General features: G+C 42.3%; 1 protein-coding gene across 1 annotated transcript in view; it reads right to left on the reverse strand.

Annotated features, from left to right (window-relative positions):
* The window catches only part of dnah7 (dynein, axonemal, heavy chain 7), a 70,406-nt gene that overhangs the window by 39,109 nt on the left and 9,678 nt on the right, over positions 1-21,619 (reverse strand). Inside the window, exons 12-37 of the mRNA XM_088353582.1 lie at positions 20,764-20,957; positions 20,129-20,327; positions 19,914-20,054; positions 19,566-19,778; positions 19,115-19,224; positions 18,804-18,972; positions 18,611-18,713; positions 18,382-18,509; positions 15,515-15,727; positions 14,221-14,319; positions 13,864-14,112; positions 10,053-10,202; positions 7,984-8,166; positions 7,323-7,499; positions 7,108-7,239; positions 4,340-4,561; positions 4,064-4,261; positions 3,845-4,000; positions 3,608-3,776; positions 3,399-3,525; positions 3,007-3,226; positions 2,295-2,921; positions 1,765-2,010; positions 1,468-1,697; positions 872-1,022; positions 586-765 (exon numbers count right to left, since the gene is read on the reverse strand). Coding sequence (XP_088209708.1) covers positions 586-765; positions 872-1,022; positions 1,468-1,697; positions 1,765-2,010; positions 2,295-2,921; positions 3,007-3,226; positions 3,399-3,525; positions 3,608-3,776; positions 3,845-4,000; positions 4,064-4,261; positions 4,340-4,561; positions 7,108-7,239; positions 7,323-7,499; positions 7,984-8,166; positions 10,053-10,202; positions 13,864-14,112; positions 14,221-14,319; positions 15,515-15,727; positions 18,382-18,509; positions 18,611-18,713; positions 18,804-18,972; positions 19,115-19,224; positions 19,566-19,778; positions 19,914-20,054; positions 20,129-20,327; positions 20,764-20,957 — 4,986 coding nt within the window. The remainder of the gene's footprint in view (positions 1-585; positions 766-871; positions 1,023-1,467; positions 1,698-1,764; positions 2,011-2,294; positions 2,922-3,006; positions 3,227-3,398; positions 3,526-3,607; positions 3,777-3,844; positions 4,001-4,063; positions 4,262-4,339; positions 4,562-7,107; positions 7,240-7,322; positions 7,500-7,983; positions 8,167-10,052; positions 10,203-13,863; positions 14,113-14,220; positions 14,320-15,514; positions 15,728-18,381; positions 18,510-18,610; positions 18,714-18,803; positions 18,973-19,114; positions 19,225-19,565; positions 19,779-19,913; positions 20,055-20,128; positions 20,328-20,763; positions 20,958-21,619) is intronic.

Raw genomic sequence — 21,619 nt, forward strand, 5'->3', positions numbered from 1 at the left:
CCCTTAGAGACTAATTGTGATTAAGGGCTATACAAATAAAAATGACTTGACTTGACTTGACTTGACCACTACCGGTTCATTTGTATAATTCAGGACAATTTTCAGTCTTCTCCATTCTCTAACATTCGTTTCTGGCACCATAAAAATAGTGTGATAATGACAAAATCTAATGACTTTTCGCAGGTCCCCCGTATCAGTGTGGTCTAGTGGTTTAGAGTCAGTGGTGTCACCGCAGCGATCCAGGTTTAATTCTCGTTGCATACAATCTCATACGATTTTGGTCAGCAATGATTTTCGACAGATCAATCATTGCACAAATACCGTTATGCACTGTGAAACTTTGTGTAGTAACGCAAGTGTATAGAAAGTGTATGCATTTCCAAATTTAGATTCAGTCTTTTGCTGTATATAAGGCGGACCGGGTTATAAGGCGCACCTTAAATATCTGGACAATTTGGTGTTTTAGGTGCACCTGAAAGTCTGTAAAATATGGTACTAATCCAGCACCCGTGAGAATGGAGTTTAAGATTTCTGCATTGAATGATGAATAATAATTCGAATATATTTTTTTTTGTCATCGCTTACGTTCTGCGTGAGCGTATCCAGAGCCGACAGCGCGGCCTCCAAGATGGGCATGGCGACGGCGAGGTCATTCTCGCATTCGTCTTTGATGGCCTTGGCGGCCATGGCCTGCTCGTTGGTGATAGCCTCATCAATCATCACAATCTTCTCTGTCTCGGCTGCTTCCGCTGACTCGCGCTCCACCTGAATGAATGAATGATTGAATGGCCTTTACTGTCATTATACAACAGTAGAACAAAATTGGAGAGGCCTGTCCTTTCAGTGCAAGTAAAACAAATCAGAAAGATACCTGGATCACCATCTCATCCACCCTCTTGCATGTCTCGATCAACTCAGGTTGCAACGCTTCCAGCTCTACCTGCATGGTGGCCACCTGGGACGCCGCCGACTCCAGTTTCTCCAAGCCAACCACGTAGCGGCTTTTCTGAGTCATCACTTCACTGGAGAGTCAAATGGGAAATGTTGAAATGTAGACCCTCAGGAAATGATATCTGGCACCACCATGTGTAGCAACCCAGCAACGCACACGAAAAGTTTGACTGCCAGCTAGCACGGCCATCTACAGCTAGAGAAAATCTCGGCAGCAGATGGCACCATTGTTCAGTAGACCCCCAGGATGCAGCGGCTTAAGACATTTTCACTTTATGGTGTGGAATAAACTTTTTTTTTCAGCTTGTTTTACCCGCACCTTCCCCACTTCATGACCTAAACCACAGACAGTAGATGCTTGTTTTTTTCTGGCAGATGTCTATTTTTTTAATTCAATATCAGGCACAGCGGGGAAATTTTACTTTGCACTCAGCACCTCAGAATCATGTCACATCCTAGGGGACTACTGCATTCAATAAAAGTATCCTGGGATGCGCTCAAAATTTTCTGACTCACGCGCGTTTGGCCTGCAAGAGAGTCTTGAAGGTGGAGATGAGCTCCAAGTAAGAAGTGGGGGTGACATAGTTATGACGTTGCAGCTCGTCCATAAAGCGAGACGACAGATCAATGGTGGAGGTGTGGAAAGTCTTGCACATGTCGATGCAACCTTCCCGGTGCTCATCTGACATTTCCACGTCCTCCAAAAACCGACAGGCCACCGCTTGAAGAGCGTCCTCCGGCCAGGTCTGGTTCACAAGACACCAAGGGTTTTTACATCCGAAACAGAGGATTACTTTCCTGTCGCCCACCTACCTGGAACCAGTTAATGGTGCAGCAGTTGATGAGGGCAGGGAAGCGCCTGAGCCGGTTCCTGAAGGCATCCCCGATCGGACTCATGGCCAAAACGATGTGCATCTGTGAGCGGCAACGCTCCACAAACATGTTAAAGAGAGCCAGGTTGCTGCCATCTGTTTGTTTGTCGCGTTCGCGCTGGCGGTCTAGAACTCGCATTTTCTCGATCACTTCTTGCTTCTCGTCCACTGCAAACAGGTTCGGCACCTAGAACCAACAGAAGGGATCAGGACTTTTTGCAAGTAACCACATTTGCAGAGCTAGCAATTCCTAAGAATCTTTCGTAGTTTAGTAGGACAGTTTATGACAAATTACGAAATTATGTCTCCAGATGGCACTCTTGGTTTAAATAGGCTAGTTCAATACTTTTGTAGAAAGAGATTGGGAACCTGGTAGAATCAAACAAATGGATCAGAACAATCCATTTGAACACAGTCTTGCAAATACTGTATAGTATACAGCAAACGGGTATCCTGCAGACTTCCATTTACCTCGCCCGTGTTCAGCATGTTTCCGATGTCCTCCAAGAAGGACTCCATTTTAATCTGGGTGTCAGTGAAAAGGAAGACGCCATGGGCTTCGCCTGACGTGGACCTTGTCATGATCAGCTTCAGATCATCGTGCCACTCCACCATTCCATAGGTCTTGGAGATCTCCACTTGGAAGAGCTCTGCCTCTGCCATGTGGGCTGCCAAGCGGGTCAGGGACTGCCGCCCGCTCCCGCCCACGCCCACCAGAAGGGCGTGTCCACTAGGCTGCTTGAGGATTCTGGAGATTCGGGAAACATGCTCGATGGCAAAGCGGAACAGCACCAGCTTCATTGGGGCTTTGCTGATGGTGTTGTACTCGTCCAGGTGGGACTCTACCACCTGGCGAAGTTGGTCCAACTCAAGAACTTCACGGTAGCTGCGGTCATCGCCTTTGGGGTCGTGGAAGTCGCAAAACAGCAGGCTGCGAAGATCGTCCTCAGTGACCACACCGTCCTGGTCTTGGTCTAGATTCTGGAACAGTTGATGGAAGTTCACTTCCATGTAAACTTTGAACACCTCTTGCAGATAGCCCACAAGCCAGGAGCGGTCTGCGTCTTGGACCAGTCGATCATAGTACACCCTCAAAACCTGAGAGATAATAAAGAGGTAAATATAAGCCAAACCTGACCAGACCAACTCACTTTATATCTTTGGTTTTCTAGTCAGGTCTTACCTCATGGACCCACAGTCGTTTGATGCTGGAAGGGTCTTCGGCAGTTTCGGGGCGCGACAAGCAGACGCCCTGGATGACGCGGGAAATGTCACGAAGGTTAAACAAGTAGTGGGACTTTTGTGGGGTGGGCAAGAGGTTTTTGGTGGCCTCCATGTACACAGACATGGTGCCTTTTACAATTTGGTTAGTCAGGCTTGCAAACGGCTTTGGGAAAGGAAACCTGGAAAGGAAAATATTGCTTTAAATGATGTTTTTCTGGACTGTTTCATCTTGGTTCAAGTTAGGATCAAAAAGCAAGACATCAGAAGACACTCCAATCGTGTATCGTGTGCTGCTCAGACACTCCAATCATGTTACCTGTACTACTCAGAAAAACGAAATTGTTTGTTTACCGTATGGCAAAATGCCAGTGTATGATCCTGGAGAAGATGGTATACATGGTTTTCTCGTCAAAATCGTTTATGGTGAGCATGTTGAAGTGACGTAAGTAACGCGGGGTGACCGGGTTTCGTCCTCCACCTGCAGATCACCAAGTTTAAAAAGATTCAAAGCTTCTACATGAAACATTCAAATTGCAGATTGGTTTAAAAGTACTACGCACCAGGTGGCCCCATGGCACACATGACCTGAATGTCCACCAGTTTTATCATGGAGCAGTCCTTCAGATCGTACCAGTTCCAGTGGTCAAGCCATTGGCGGAGTAGTTCCACCGGAGGTTGGGCACCATAAACTTCCCGAGCAGGCATGTTCACATCATCCACAAATACCACCTGATCGAACACAATTATTAAAATGAACATGTGTGATTTTATTGCATTAGAATTGTTTTAAATTGCACCATTTTCTGCCCCATAGGAGGACCAAAGACTCCTTTGCGTCGCTTGTCCAATTTTGACATGATAATATTTTGAGTCTGAGCAGCTGTGGTCTGGGCTGAGAAATTGACAAACAATGGGTTGTACACCTCCTTATCGACGTGATTCAGCAGAAAGTCCTGTGTTGAGAGAGGTGTAAGATGATTATTGTTCTATTAGCACAAAGTTGAGACAGAACTTACAGTAATGTAAACACTTTTTCCAGTCCCTGTGGGGCCAATGAAGATGGTGGGTTTCTGGTTGGTGACCAGGAGCTTCATTAGCGTCATGTAGCGCACTGTGTTCTCAGTGGGCACAATGATCTCATTAAACTGCATGTCCTTGGAAAGAGGCGGAGCGGCCTTCAGCGCTTCTGTCCATGGTTCCCATCTCCCAGGACCCTGATTAATTTAAGACGGTTTAGTTATTCTGTCATGACCCACCCAAACGAGACAAAACCGTTACTGATAGAGACAAACCTCTTTAACAAACCGGTACTGATAGAGAGTGTCCTCGGCCGGTGGTGGCACAGTCAACTGCTTTGTTGGTGGTCCCACCTTGGTCAGGATGGCGTGGGATGAGCGGGTCTCTTCACTAAGCGGACCACTCAGAATTTCTCGGACCATGTGGTCAAATTTCAGGCGGCCTGCATCATTGCAGCTGGCACCCAACGACCACACCAGGGAAAAGAGGAATATTCCCTGGAGGAGATGTGAAAAAATAAAACTCGATAACCCTGAACACAAACCTACTACTATGCTGGGTGCATGCCAGCAGACAGGACTATCATACAGGACTATCTTAAAGTGTAATGAACACAGTCCAGAAAACCAAGGACTGCTCTTTCCCAGTCTGAAGGATAGATATAAAAGCTCTGAGAAGTTCGTAATCTTGATCTTTAATAATATATTCTTCCAATCGGACTACGCTGAGTAACTGAGCCTTCTTCCATCACCATCCAGCATGCCCGTGGCCTGCCCAGATGGCCCTTGGACCTGCTGCCCTTTGGCAGACGCTACAGGTACCTTAAAACAGAGACTATCAGGCTCATAGATTGTTTTTCCTAGAGCCATCACCAACCTAAACAAGCACACAAAACTGTGAAAAACTATATCATATGAATGACTTTATTGTCAATTCTATTCTATTGTACGTGAAAATTACAGGAAAATTTACATCTTACACTCCTTTTTAGGTATTTACGAAGGTCCTTCATGAAAAAAATAGCCCCAATTTGGCACGCCCAAGAACAGATATGGGCAAACTTTTGAGTCCTGCCCCACATTGAGTTGAAAAAAAAATAGCAGAAGAGTGTGGCCAGGAGTAAAAATAATTGATTTTTTTGATGCAGGGTCTCAAATCAGAAAAGATAATTAGGCACAGAAAGTGAAACTGGACACAAGGGCAAGAACATTTTTTTTATTAGTCGGACATTATTTACCATTATATTAATTGTTATAATTTCAACATTTTTATTTGGTTGGGCAGGATTAGTTGTATTCAGTAAGTTGTGTTTATGGACTTCTCCGGACTTTTTTTCATAGTTTTTTTCCCCCTTCCAGTTAACTTTTTGTTCCTGTTCTTCTAAATAAATTCTCGTTATAAACTTGTGTCTTCCCCTAGGTCCACATCCACCAATCGTAACTCCTAAAAACCATTCCAGATAAATGAAACAGTACAATTACTGTAGTTTTAATGTCACATTTTAGACAAATCCACAAACGAGCTACCACAAAACTTCTTAAGTGCTGCAATACAGTAAAAATGGACTATCCCCGTGCAAATGAGTATACTGCAGTACTACGTAGAATAAATGCTCCAAGCGGTACACAGTCATTAAAACCTACGAGCGGCAGAAACGACTTTGTTGTGCAGAGGGAAAAAAAACAGCGGGAATTCTGCGTGAATTGCAAATGACTTTGGAGTCCCGGGTTAGTTCCTGCTGTTAAAAGGTTGATTAATTGAATGCTTCTAATGACAATGACCAGCTGGGGAGCCGGGGGAAGAACGCTGATTGGCTTTTTACGCTGACGGGCTCCGTGGGGGCCAGCGGCAGTGGTTGAAAGACATGATAGTGGGATCCCACCCCCACAAAAAAATTATATAATTCTGTATTGCGCTACCAATATAGTAACTCGGAGTGTGGCTGAACTTAAAAATATGCTTTTTTTCAAATAGAAATTCAGCTCATTTTCCGGAAACCTGCTTCAAGACATATCATCTTTATAGAGTGCTTAGAAAAATAAGAACCATGTCTTTTTTTAAAGTGATACAGTGTAATAATTTACCACTAGAGCCTGTTGTAGCTTATAATGGAGCTTAAGCGTGTTCATCGCAAGAAGACTGACTACAGAAGCCCCAAAATTACAATTTGGCACAATTCGGAACATTTACTTCCTGATTTTCTTGCGTGAACCCTGCTGTTGGACTGACAACAAAAGACCAATCGAGCTAGACACATCTGAGGCAGCTGAAAAGGCTCAATAGCTGAAGTTTTTCAGAGGTGGTGTAAGCAGCAAACAGTTTTTGACAGTGGGAGAATTTCCTAAAATAGCCAGGAAAAGAGTGTAAACGCCCAATGCCTGAAAAATAGGACTCAGCATTGTTCACTTGCATGAGCAGCTGTGGTAGGCAAATGTCCATGAAGGACGAAGCAGGAGCGGCTAACAATGACAATAGGGGACAAGCCATACCTTGCAGTCAACAGGCTAATGAGTGGCTAGAGAACGAGACACTGGGAAAAGAAGAGACATATATGAATCACGGGACTCTGTGATGTTCGCTTGCAAGACCGGCAGTGGAGGGTGAGTGACACTGAAGGACAAAGCATGAGTTGGTAAAAATAGCGACTAATGGCGAGCCCTAAAATCCGCAGACAGGTGGCTTGCATGAGTGGCTAGAAAAAGAAACAGTGGGGAAAAGCACCAGATGTCTGAATCCCGTGACTCTGCAAATATTAGATGCAGGGCTAGGTTGTGTGCCAAAAGCAACATTGGGACAAGCTACCCTGGCAAAATGGTCATTTCAGGCTTCAGTATTACAAACATATCAGTTTCTCCAAGTTATGTAGTGTCATTGAAAATTTCTGAACATAAGAACATTTTCATGAGATAGTACATTTGTTTTTGCTCATTATTTGAATCAACAGGGTTTTATTGGAATTATTGAAGTGTTTTACACCACTAAAGCTCGCTATATAATGAATACTGGACCTTCAATTGGCGCAAAAAAAGCTGTTTATACAAACCTCCAACCAAGAGCAGACGTCGTTGTCATTCATGCGCTTCATCACGCTGGCTTCGTGAAACTCTTCCATCATGCAGTCCATCAAATTCATCAGGGACTTCACCAAATTACTGTCAGAGGTCGGTGACAACTCCTGGAAAAAATTAGAAATAAGTGTTTCAGATTCACCCGAATCTGGATAAAACACAACACAAATTAGACCGGGTTTTACCATACCGTAGTGGCTTTGCGAATGAGCTCCAGAGTGGCCGGCAAGATGCGTTCGAAAAGACCCCCAATGAGTTCTTTGTGAGCTGCCGTGACCGTGGCGGGCAGTTCATTGAACCAGGACAACATGAGGGGATGCCATCCTAGCATGTGCGGCTCCATGTAGATCATACCGCAACGGGACACCTGAAAACAATTGTTACATGTTGTTGTGATTTTGAAATTAAGCAGGAATATTTTTCAATTCATTCAGAAGTGAGATGTGGCCTTGAGAATTATCATATCAATTACAGCCAGAGGGAAGCACGGTGATGCAGTGGTTAGCGCGTGTGCGGCACAGTGCTGAGGTCATGAGATCGAACCTTCCTCTGTGTAGTTTGCATGTTCTCCCCGTGCTTGCGTGGGTTTACAATGTCGGGTGTGAGAAGTTAAGCATGTCTAGATAAATACACCCAGGTAGGATAAGCATTATCCTCTCCAGTTTTCATTTTTTTCAATTTCCACCCACATATTTCCACATTACTTTGCAAGTTTTTTTAATTGATGGCAATTTGAATAAATACCTTTAGAACCTTTAGAACAGGCATGACAAATTCTGCACCTCAAGATTGTGTACAGTCCTTATACAGTGCATTACTATCCACCGGTGAAGTACAAACTCAATACTTACTGTTGCAGGAGACGCCACCTCCAAGTCCATGGGTTCGAAAATGAGACTCATCTGAGGGGACATCTGAATGATCTCGCCACTCATCAGACACAGTTTCTTATTGTCGTCCAGAACCGTGTTCATGTTCTCGATCCAGACGGCGTCTACCGGTCCGTCAAAGATCAGCCACTTTCTGTCCGGGGTCTGAAGAATAAATGCAGCCCTTTGAGATTTTTTATATTAAAGGGTAAATATGACCTGACTTGACAAAAATGTTGCTTAATTTGTAAGAATAAAAGTGTAATTTTTATTGAATTTTGATAGGTAGAAGAAGTATTTTTGGCTTCTTCCTGATGTCACAGGACATGCAGAGTATGTGATGAAGGTAGCTATAAATTTACTCATTTAGTATTACTATGGGCTTGATTCTTTTTGGCCACCTCGTGGTGTCACAAGATGAGCAGGGTGCATTACACATGTAATAGCTATATATTTACTCATTTACAAGTATTACTAGGGGCTTAATTTTGTTGGCCTTCTTCTGGTGTCACATGGCATGCATGGCGCATGACACATAGTGTATAGGGTGTTTCAAAGGATATCCATTAAGATGTAAATATCACAGCAAGTAAATGGCTAAAGCAAATAAAATTATAAAGTATTCATGGTGAAGATCGTAAGATTTTAATCTCCTAAATCTGACCAAGAAATTCACAAGCAAGATGATTATGTAAACTATTTGACAAATGTTCAATATGTACACAACCTGAGAGACAGTATACGTGCAATCCGGTAATCCAGCTCCTGCCAAACATGTTAAAGTATAGCTTGGGTAACAGCTTCTGGCAGATTTACTTTTTTTGTGATTTGTTTCATACAAATGATCTGGTCCTGAGTTAGTACAGGGAAATACATACATGTATTATAATAATTAATTATTAATATTTAAAAGCTAAAATTCTTTGGAAACAACGTATTTTCACTATGTACTTCATTATTTTTGGGTCGGCTTTTGGTGTCAGAATAATACAGGGTCTTGTGACACATATACATATCATTTATTCACTCACTTCCATGTACTAGCATTACCATGGACCTCATTATTTTTTACCCCTTTCTTGTGTCAGCTAATCTAATTTATTTTGTTACTTGGTTAATAATGTACGGAAAATGTGCTTTTCAGAGAGTAGCAGGAATATGACTTGACAAATCCCTACAAAGGAGTGGACCCTAAACATTTCATGATCATTTTAATGTGCTTCAAACTTTGTCAATAAAATGCAGAGAAATCAGCAATCAGAGGGTGAGTGTAAGTGCGAGATGCTGCTCTTTCCGCATGAATAAATCAAGCTTGTTGTCTTTCTTTCTGGATTGAACAAGGCCTGAACAGAAGGACCGGCTGCCTGCTTTTGTTTCCACCCATGTTTGAGCGTTGACTCTATGAGACAGAAAGAGACTCAAGAGCTCAAGAGGAGCCAACTGTATTTTCGACCAAATCCCTTAATCCCTACGCCCCTATTGACTCAAAGTCTTTTCATTGTTTGAAGGTCACCAAGACAAGACAGAGTTGCACAATTGAGGTGGCGGAAGAAGCTTTGAGGAAACCCAAAGCTGCGTTAACACAGTAGTAGTATGCAAATATTTGGCGATAGGTACTTAATAAGTTTATTCTGCTTATGATATTATACGCCTGTAAAGCAGATTTTATAGGATGCCAGATTGCTATTCTGACTATCATTGCGCACTGTTGTTCATTATTTTGACTATTACACCGTTGTCACTATAGTTGCTGTTCTTTGATTCCATACCGTTTAAAGGCAGATCTGCATTTGTAACCTAGGGGATTCAATAAAAAGAAAGGGCTCAGGAGAGGGATTTTAGAACAGGTTGTATGTTGTTTTTATCTGAAGACTTCTCTCCCTGTTCTCCTTGCAAGTTCAAAATCCATTGAAGTGTTGTCTTCTTATTTTGAGTGTTTACTAAAGTTCAAACTTCCCAGTACTTTAGTCATACTTTCCAAATCTACAGTTGAAAGAGTAAATCATGATCGTGTTGAATGGATTGGTTATCGATCAGTAGAATCGTCTCACCTGAGAAGAGGCAAAATTTCTATAGCTGACAGCTAGGATGCCGTCAGACCATTCGTGGGAAACCGGGTCGAATTGACCATAGAGCTGTCCCATGGTGATGGATTTTGGATTGATGACTGTGATCTGCACTTCGTTTTCCTCCATCAGGCCCTAGTGTCATACACAAAAGAATATAAAAAAGACATGTACGCTTAGAACAAACTGGAGGCATTCCAGAGAACTAAAATCCTGTAAAAATAGTTACATATAAGACCTAAGTGTCATTAACATATAATGATAAAAAATGGGAAACATTCACCATCATTACAACTAACATCAGCACATATGTAACCGACATAAATTTGGATTGTATCCGGATCAGACAACTCTGTGGGCTACGATATCTACAATGGAGATCAAAATTAGGGAACAACTTATACAAAATTGAATAATTCTCAAAAACAAATGCCATGTTCACAGCAAAACCGTTTGAGGTCATGTTGTGTTGACTATACAATGCTACTACAACAAATGTTCACAAAATTGATCAAGAATTTCCCAAAAAAAAACGTATTTTGCAAGAAATGCACTGATCAAAATTAGAGAATACTTTCAGGTGCCTCCAACTTAATGTTGCCTATATAGCACATGGTGCTGATTTCTGTCAACCCTTATCTATTTGGCATTCTAACTGCCAGTTCATTGACTTTGCAAAATGGTGGGCTGTTCCAAAGCAACTGAAAGGCTCTGGCGCCAGGTCGCCTCAATGAAAACGAAAGGGGTCAGCCATCGCAAGACAAGTTGATCGTTTCAAATCTGTGATTTCAAGCATAATGTATCTTTACCGAATTACAAACTCATTTAAGCAGCTGGAATTGCTCGACAGTTCCGTGATGAACATAGTAAAGATCTGTCCTGCTATACAATGACTCGCCGTCCAAAAGAGCGTTTGGACTGAAGACCCACACTGCAGTGACCAGAGTTATCATTAGCAAGAAAATAATAATAATAAAAAGCTAAAATGAGCTTTGCTTAGGAGCATGTTATGTGGAAAGAGGAGAAGTTCAGCTGTGAAAGCAAATTTAATTTATTAGGGTCTGATGGAAACCATTATATTCGGCAACACACTGGAAAAAGACAAAACCTAAAGTGTTTAAAAAAGTCATTGAAAGGTAGAGGAGTAACAGTGAAGATAGTGTTATTTCAAAACGATTCCATTTTTTATAAGCTGTTCCCTAATTTAGATCTCCAGTTTATATCGTATTGTTTGAAAAAAGTTATAATGGGACATCTTATAAAAATATATACGCTGGTAGTACGTACGCTCTACTGAAATCAAAAGTCAGGATAAAAGAAACCAGAAGAAAGATTTCAAGACAATAACTCAAAACCATGACGGAACAGGTTTCTCCAAGGGAAGAAAAACTAAGCTAGTTTTTGACATGATGAGTGGACGTTCGGTAAAGGGGAAGACAGTGATGAATTCGGCTTTTCCCGATGTTCTATCAGCAGGCCTTCACATGTCTTCTCGCTGGGAAAAAGCAGTAATAACCTGCCCCCGCTACCTGCTGCTAGCGCTTCTCAACTAAAAATTCGATAAATCACCGGCCAGGCGTGTGTGGTTTGTGACACAATTTATGTGTAAATATACTTGGGATGTACAATAATTATCGGGGTGTTAACAGATAAATAAAACATCTCAGCTTTTGGTCCGTTGGAAAAATATTCCTCTCTTACTCTTCCTAATGCATGCGAGGCACCGCAGTGCTCGTCCATTATCATTCGACTCTACCTGTTAGAAAGACTCTAAACATGCTTGTCATTAGAATATGTGTTGATTTCCTTTTGTCATTATAGTAATTCGTGCCAACGTTTTGATCGATCAATTGATAAAGTGTTATTTTTTTGTAAATATATAAAGCAGTTAAAAAACTGATTTTATTCATTTATTGCTTATCAGTGAGAAAAAGTTGTATTGCATAATTAATGATGGTATATCAAAAACATCATACTGTAGCAAGAAAGAAAATAAATAATTGAAGTGCATTGAAAAAGTATCAGCCCCCTTTCCCGATTTCTGTTTTTTGCATATTGATCACTCACAAAAGTTTCAGATGATCAAACCAATTTTTAATAAAACATGGAGAAAGCCCAAAGAAATACAAATTTCAGTTTTGAAATGTTAATTCCGTTTAATAGGGCACAAAAAATAAAACCTTTCTGGCCCTATGTGAAAAAGTAATTGTCACCTGAACTTGGTAATGAGTCTTTCACAACGCCGTGGAGGAATTTTGGTCCACAATTCTTCGCAATTTTTTTTCAAATCTGCTATATGTAACATGAGCTGCGGGTTTAAGGTCACACCAAAGCATCTCAATAGGATTTAAATGTGGACTTTGACTTGGCCACTCCAGAACCTTCATTTTGTGGACTTGCCGGTGTGTTTTGGAATATTCTCCCGCTGCAGAATCCAAGAGCGCTTGAGTTTGAGGGCACAAACTGACAAACAGACGTTCTCCTTCAGGATCTTCTGGTAAACACCAGAATGTATTATTCCATCAGGCAAAGCAAGTTGTCCTAGTCCTGACGCAGCAAAAGCATCCCCAGACCATCACACTGCCACCACTTTATTTTTGTCAAATGCTGTGCTATTTCTACACCAGATGTAACGGAGTGCACACCTTCCAAAAAGTTATATTTTGGACTCACCAGTCCACAGAATGTTTCTCCAAAAGTTTTGAGGATAATCAAGTCACTTTTTGGCAAATATATGACGACTCTTAGTGTTCTTTAGTGACAGCAGTGGTGTTTGCCTTGGAACGCTCGCATGGAGGCCATTTTTGGCCCATGTCATTTTTAAAGTGGAGTCATGAGCACTGACCTTAACTGAGGCCAGCAAGGCCTGCAATTCCTTGGATGTTTTTTGATTTTATTTTGTAACCACCTGGGTGAGCCGTCGTCGCACTCTTGAAGTAATATTGGTTGATCACCACCAGGGAAGGTTTGCCACTGTCCCCAATCTTCTCCATTTGTGGATAACAGCTTAACAGTGGTTCACTGAAGCCCAACAGCCTTGAAAATGGCTTTGTGACCTTTTCTGGACTAAAAAGTTTGAATTACTTTTTTCTAATTCCTTCTGGATTTTCTTTGGATCGTGGCATGTTAATTGTGTTCTTGAGATTTACTTCAATTTAAGTGAATAATTGTTTCAACACAGGTGTTGGAAGTCAGTCTTGGGTGTGGCCTGTGGAATTAAACTCAGCTTTCCAAAATCAGTGGTTAGTCACAGTTACTTTGTGATTTGACACGGGGGGGTGTAAAATAGTTTTTCACATAGGGCCAAATGGGCATATATATTTTTTGTGCCTTAATGAATTGAATCAACATTTCAAAACTGTATTTTCTTAGCCTTTGGTTGTCTCTGTGTGATATTAAAACTAGTTTGATCATCCAAAACCTTTGTAAATGAATATGCAAAAAACACAGAATTCAGAAAGAGTGCAAATACTTTTTCATGGCACTGTAAACATTTGCCCAAATAAACATGACCTGACTATCCAGTCTCTGCATCAACATTTGTAAATCCATTTTTACTTATAATATCTTCTACTGTGTACAGCTAAGATGAGAAAGTAATGGGTCATGTATTTTTCTTAGCCAAGGATATGTGCCCTTTAAGATAGGAGCACTTGTATAATGATTAGAGGTGACATAGTTTGCCATCATGAATAGACCCATAATCATAATCATATCGGTATAGGTATACAGAAGCAGGATTTTATCATTATCGTGCATCCCTAAAATATCATGTTTTTTTTTACGTGGTGCCTACCTTGACACAGACATCGTGAAGTGCTGCCGAGAGTACGCGGTAGGCGCAGGTCTTGCCTCCAAAGGGTTCCCCCACCAACATGAATCCGTGCCTGACGATCATCATCTCGTACACTTGAAGGATCTTCTCGATGAAGAAGTCCGTCACCTGCAGGTTCATCTCGTCGCAGTTCTCCTTGACGGCCTCAAGTAACGTGGTATAGTCTCGTTTGGGGAGAGTGACGCCAGGGAAAAGATCCGACGTTATACCCTAAATGGGATTATATAACTATAATAACTGTACGAATGCTTTTATTGTAACTGCTTTGGCACATTGAAAATAACATCCCAGTAATATCCCAGTTTTTTCCATATGTACCGCAAACAGTTGCAAGTCCTGGGCCAGAAACTTTGGCAAATTCACATCAATAATGGACCTTAGTAGCAACGTGTCTTCGTTTTCATCAGGAAAAGCAAGCTGCAAAAAATGGAATAAAACAACAGAGAGATCATGATAAATTTGAAATATACAAGCAAAAGGACTATATAAATATACATAATGGGCAATAAATACTCTAAAACTTTGTTACTCCTCAGCCTCAGTGCATCGTAGGTTGAAAGGTGTTCAGCTATATGTTCACAGGTTGCTGTGAGCAGGGACCAGCACAACTCATTTTTATCAGCTCGGCAGCTCATTTTTGCTGTTCTGTCCAGCAAATAGTAGACTGGACTCGTGGGGCAGCGATCCAATTTTCCTATGCACTTTTATCGAGCCAGAAGGCTCTTTTTTAAGTTATAGTCTCCTAAAATGAACCACAAGTACAGCCAAAATCCATTATTCCCCAATCCCATTATGCTGCGGACCGGCAGAAGACACTCTTGTTGGTTAGCGTGCCATTATACCAGCTCAGTAGCCTAGATGGTAAGGCGCCCGCTTTGAGACTGGGAGGTCGGTGGTTCGCGCCCCGGCCGAGTCATTCCTAAGACTTAAAAAGTGGTCGGCGGCGCCCTCTGTTGGCTGCGGCTGCATCGGCTCGCTACAACGGGTCAGGTGCAATCGACATTTCGTTCTGTGTACATTGTTACACAGAATGACAATACAAGGAAATTATTATTATTATTATTATTAAGGCCTGGCTAAAATTCATTGCACTGTTGTTGCAGCGATCCATTATCCCCAGTAGACCATTGCTGAGAGCAGAGGCCGTTAGAGTGCTTTTTTTTTGGTTCCGGTCACAGAAAATGAACTGCACTTTGTTGACCGCAGTCAACTATCTCCAGTCGACTATTACTAAGACCGTGGGCCGAGAGATCAAATTTGTGTCATGTGTGCCCGTCTGGATTTGTTCTTTCCTCCCAAAATTGTATTGTTATCATGCATTTCAATTGTATTGACTGGTCTATTAGGTGCACTGGAATATAAGGTGCACTTTCGAATTTCTGGCATTGCTTGAGTTTTTATGTGTCGCTTATAGTCCGGGAAATACAGTGCTCGATTTGTAATCAAGCAAAAAGTATTCCTTTGCTGATACTAGCCAAAATCAGTTCTTGGATAAGAGGGAAATGCTAAATTACCAAGCTTTTGGTCACACAATATTAAATCTGAGATTCCAGATGGAATAAAAAGTTGTTTTTACTACAACATACATTGTTCATGATCAAAACAACCGTACCTTGAGATTCCCGGCGGCAGTCAGCACAGATTTGACGGCCCTCATCCCGTAGTCATAGTGATGCTGCATGGAAAGCTGTTCGGAGCACAGTCGATATGTTGCCACGATCTTTACCGAGAGGGGTCGAGCCGTCACAAAACCACATGAGTACAGTACGATCTCCGCAATCAAGGCGTAGTCTGGCACCATCATAGCCACCGTCCTGAAGAGTGCCTGCGATAAGGGGCAAGACAGTGACGTGTTAGAATGAAATAGTTATTTCATGCTTGTTTAGGGTTGCAAACGTTCCGGGGAAGAAACTGTTTCTGTGGAATTTCCTGTTGAAACATTCAAAAAACTTTAATTAAACTTTTAGGTCTCTAATTGATGCATTTGGTTTTAATCAACTGGTTGATTTGCCAACCCATAAAAATGGGAACACGCTAGACTTGATTATGACTCGAGGAGTTTTAACCTCAAACATTATGGTGTTACCGTGTACTACCGTTATCTCGGATCATTATTTAGTTACATTTGAGGTGCTAGCTAAATGTAGTGTTAAAAAAGCTGAAGGATTTAGCGGACGCAATATAAGCACTGGCACAGTTTCTGAGCTCTTTGAACTCCTTCCTGGAGCAGTTGCGTCCTTTCCTACATACAATGGCTCGATTGACTCACTCATGAATGAGTTCAATACCACCCTGACTAGTGTGCTGGATTCAATAGCGCCCATAAAACTAAAATCACGTCCTAAAAGACGCACGCCTTGGTTTACTGACGAAACTAGAACCCTTAAACAAGAATGCAGGAAATTGGAAAGAAAATGGCGCGCTACCAAGCTTGAGGTTTTCCATCAAACCTGGTGTGACAGCCTGTTAAAGTATAAAGCGGCCCTTGCCTCTGCAAAATCGGCCTACCTTTCGAAGGTGATTGCGTCTCAAAAGAACAACCCCAAAGCCCTTTTTGACACTGTAGCATCGCTTACTAGGCAACAGACTATCGCAGATAGTTCGACACACTCTGCTCAGGACTTAATGGTCTTCTTTACTAAGAAGATTCAATGCATACAGGAAGAAATTGCTAAAGAAATTATTAATACCACACATATTAAAGGACTGAAATTTACAGATGCAAGACAGGGTGGCTGCCCTGGGAAAATGGCCGGTTTTACTGAACTGTCACTTGATGATCTCAAACAGGTGGTGAATGCGGCCAAACCGACAACTTGCCAGTTCGACCCGCTCCCAGGTTCACTTATTAAAAGTCTTTTTAGCGTCCTTGGGCCTTCAGTTCTAAATATTATGAACAGATCACTCTCCTCAGGTGTAGTTCCAGCAGCTTTTAAGTCCGCCGTTATTAAACCCACACTGAAACGACTCAACCTTGATTCAGAAATCTTAAGTAATTACAGACCTGTGTCAAACCTACCTTTCCTCTCTAAAGTACTCGAAAAAGTAGTGGCACAGCAGCTGAATGCTTTCATATCCGAGAATAACCTTTTTGAATCCATGCAATCAGGATTCAGGGCTAACCACTCTACTGAGACAGCTCTGATCAAGGTAACAAATGATCTCCTAATGTCAATGGATTCTGGCGCTTCATCACTTTTGCTGCTGCTGGATCTTAGTGCTGCTTTTGACACAGTGCACCACAATATCCTACTAGAACGGTTGGAAAAATGGATTGGTCTCTCAGGAACCGTCCTCTCGTGGTTCAGATCCTACCTCTCAGATAGGACGCACTGTGTTAAATATGGTGAAATGACATCTGAGCCCTTTAATGTTACCTGCGGTGTTCCGCAGGGTTCAGTGCTTGGCCCCCTTCTTTTCAACATTTACATGCTTCCATTAGGTGATATTATTCGCAAATACAATATCAGCTTCCACTGCTACGCAGACGACACTCAACTATATCTTCCGTTGGAGGAATCTTCCACACTAAACTGTGGAAATTTGGAGGCCTGCCTCACTGAGATAAAAGAGTGGATGTCACTCAATTTCTTGCGTCTTAACTCTGAAAAGACCGAAATGTTAGTCACTGGTCCATCTAAATGCCGTGACTTATTCTCAAAAACTGCTGTGAACATTGACAAATGTCACATCACACAGAGTGACTCAATTAAAAATGTAGGTGTCATATTTGACCCTGATCTATCCTTTGAGATGCATGTAAAGAAAATTACTAGAACCGCTTTCTTCCATCTTCGTAACATTGCTAAAATCCGTTCAATACTGTCTCAGTCTGATGCGGAAACTATAATTCATGCATTTGTTACCTCCCGTCTCGATTACTGTAATGCACTACTCTCCGGTCTCCCGAAGTCCAGAATCAAGTCTCTTCAGCTAGTACAAAATGCCGCAGCGAGGCTTTTAACTAGGACAAAAAAGTACGATCACATAACACCGATTTTGGCACCTGCATTGGCTCCCAGTTAGCCAAAGATGTGACTTCAAGGTTCTCTTAGTATTGTACAAAATCATACATGGACTTGTTCCCTCTTATCTTTCAGATCTGATCTGCCCCTATGTCCCGGTACGAAGCCTACGATCTGAGAGTGCCGGTCTTCTGGTGATCCCGAGAGCAAAGAAGTGTTCTGCTGGTTCGAGAGCGTTCTCCATCCGGGCACCGGTGCTGTGGAATGCTCTTCCCCCTGAGATCCGATCTGCAACCTCAGTGGAAATGTTTAAATCTAAACTTAAAACTCACTTCTACTCCATTGCATATGAATAATAACCTACTCTTCTTGTCGGCTGAAAAATAGTCTGTGTAATATAGTGTAATAATCTGTGAAGCCCTTTGAGACTCTTCGTGATTTAGGGCTATACAAATAAAAATGACTTGACTTGACTTGAAACTAGTAACTTGCCAATCAGAATAGCTCCAGATACCTTAAGGTTGTCCGGGAGCTCGGAACGGCCAGCGTAACCAGGGTTCATGGTAATGAACACGGCGCAAGATGGGTCAAGGGACAGTTCGGTTCCTTCAAACATCAGCAGCTTAGCGTGGGCTGCGATTCCTGAAATAGTAATGACACAAAGCAGTGATTACAGAGTGAATGATTTCCAAATCAAAGTCTAGTTGCTGGAAAAACTATAACATGGAATGAAAGAAATCCACCTCTCTGTATGGTGAGAATTTGTTGAGCCACCACGGACAGTACTTCCAAGTCAATTCTGTTAAATTCATCAAAGCAGGCCCAGGCTCCACAAGACAAGAGACCCTGATCACATATTCAGTCAAAATGATTCCCGTTAGACAAAACAATGTCCTCTTCGAATACGCTAAGAAACCCTCAGAAACTCTGACACACTTTGAAGAATTTCCCCAGGGCGATGTAGTCGAGTCCATCGGAGCAGTTGAAGACCACACACTGCTTGGCCACTGCCTTGGCTAAATCTTTGGTGGTTTCTGTTTTTCCTGTGCCTGCCGGGCCTTCTGGGGCTCCGCCCAAATGGAGATGAAGGGCACCAAACAAGGTGCTGAAAAATAATGTGTCATAATGAATAATAGGAACCATTTATGGTTCAAACCACTAACTTCAAGTTGATTAAACCGGTATCTTGGGCTATTTTCTAAGAGGTAGCGCTGCTAAGCCAATAAAACCGTAAAAGGTGCCCTTACCGGTAACAGCGGTCAGTCAGTGGGGTAATGACCAAACGGGGGGTGTTGCCCAGGTACTCATAACCATATGGTAAACCTGCATTGATCATCTTTGTCTGGAGGTCATTATCCTGCCGACACAATGCAATTTAAACCACGGTCTATTTCATTACATCCAGGATAAAGACATCAAAACAGGTAACGTCCGACTTACGACATGGCCAGGAAATGCGCTTACTTCATCTAGAAAATGCACTTTTTTCTAAACGTGATGTCTGGAAATAGCTCATAATAGCCCGGCAACACATACGGCAATTTTGGCGACCAGCAGGCATAGCGATCCGCCACGTTACTCAGTGAGGTAACTAGATACAGTCTCTGAAGCTGATGGCGTCATTGGCTTGGATTTACAATCGGTTGGTCAGAACTGATCCCAGTCTTAAGTCGGACGTTGCCCATGTACGTTGCGTACCACCCAGTAGTAGCGCAGCTGACTTTGCCACAAAAAGTCGTGCTCATCGCTGATTCCCTTTTGCACCAGCAAGGCCAGCACGTCTCGGGCATGGACATCCAGTACCACCAGAGCTCCCAGGGTGACTCGGTTCTGTTTGGACAACTTACCCCGCACAAGCTCCACGATGTCATCAATCTGGCGGTTGTTTTGAGCCAAGTAGGCGTCCAGGGCCTGGGGAGTCGTCAAATGACAGTCACTTGACGAAACATCTACCAAAAGTTCGCTGAACACTCAAGACAAAATGTAAAAAGACAAACTACTGGTTTCGAAGATCACTAAAACCTAAAACCTCATCCAGATGACTACCTTTTGTCCTGATTTAATGGCGTCGTGGATATCCTTAGTCCAATACACTTGTGAGACGCAAAGTACCGCCTGCCCAGGCCATGAACGCACCCAATCGATCCTCAAGGCTTTGGGGTATGCTATGATAGCTTCTCCGACTACCTGCAGAAGAACCCCAGGATGGACTTCAGTTGGACAACGAAAAAATCAGTACAGTACTTGAAACGATGCAGCACCTTATGCAGGGAAGCAAGCATATCGTTCTCCAGTTCCAGAAGCCACTTTTCCACCTGTCCTCGGGCGTTGGGGGTACAAATGATGTCTACAAGTTGGACTTCTTCACCCTCGCTGCTCCTCATGTGAGTGATGTCCAGGTCTTCAGTGAAGGTCACCTTGGCGATGCCTTCAAAACACTTTTTCAAGAAAGGCTGGACCCTGAAAAGAATCCGAAAAGCATCAACTACCAGGTGATGATAATCTTATCGAAGATGTCAAATTCAGAAGCTATAAAGAGCCATTGGCATACAGTATTACGGTGAGGTATATTGGGTGCAGGGCACTGACTGGATCACTTTATAAAAACATATCAACACAGCCCAGAAAATCATGAGCTGCACTCTACCCAGTCTGTATAACATTGCTGCAGACTACGTGCATACGACATCACAGCGTGGTAGGCTGGGTGCACGGCAACAGACAGGAGAGCCTTACAGAGAGTCATCAACATAGCCCAGAAAATGCTGCCCTCTGGCAGATGCTAAAGGTCTTTTAGAACACAGACTAACAAGCCCTGACCCAGTTTCTTCCCCAGTCATCACCACCCTTAAAAAGCACAAAAAAACTGCCAAAGAACTGTGTAATCCTTGCTCACCTGGTGGGGTCTTTGGTCTCTGAAAGGATTTCCAGCAGCTCTTCGTTGGACAGGAAGAAAAAACGAGGGAAGTAGAGACGTTTCTTCTCCAGGTAGTTGTTGAGCCCTTTGAGTATCATCTCCAGATGTTCATTGGACTTCTTTTGTCTATCCAGCATTTGATTGATTTGGATAACGGCCAACACATGCTTGTCCTACCAGATGAAAAACACCAAATGATTTTGACATGGCAGCAATGAAAATTGTGCAATTGCATTAGCAACATCAATGTGCAAAAGTAAGAATAAAGAAATAAAAGATGAATATAAATCTTTCTATACAGTTTTGTAGGCTTGTTTACGTTGGAGATGATCCAGGGGAAAAACTGTCCCTAAGCCTTTTAGTCTTTGTTTTAGGGGAACTGTAATATCTGCCAGAGAGCAGCAGATCGAAGAGGTGCCGACCAGGTTGAGAGGAGTCATAAATAATGTTTTCAGCAATGTCCTACAGACTGGGCAGAGAGCAGCCCATGATTTTACGAGCAGTGTAAATGACTTTCTCTAAGAGTCTGTCTGTCTCCTGTTATTAAAATATATATGGCCCTCAGCCATTAGTTTGCCCAATCCTGCCTTAAACAATTGTTATGGTGGTTGTTTTTTCTTTTTATTTACTCAAGATGACTTAAGAAGTGACTTCCAAGATGCAAACTACAAATGACAAAAATAATGTAAATACAATAATTTAAAAGAAACATGTGGTCAGATGAGGTCACACTAAACAAGACATAATCGTCAATCATTGTTCCAATGTCTTAACACTAGCGCGAATACAATAACAAAGCATTTTGCATTTTCCTAATGTGCAATTTATCTAGCGC

The sequence above is a fragment of the Urocampus carinirostris genome, chromosome 14 (assembly GCF_059441175.1).
Source record: "Urocampus carinirostris isolate Australia breed hairy pipefish chromosome 14, RoL_Ucar_1.0, whole genome shotgun sequence".
Taxonomy (NCBI): Eukaryota; Metazoa; Chordata; class Actinopteri; order Syngnathiformes; family Syngnathidae; genus Urocampus; species Urocampus carinirostris.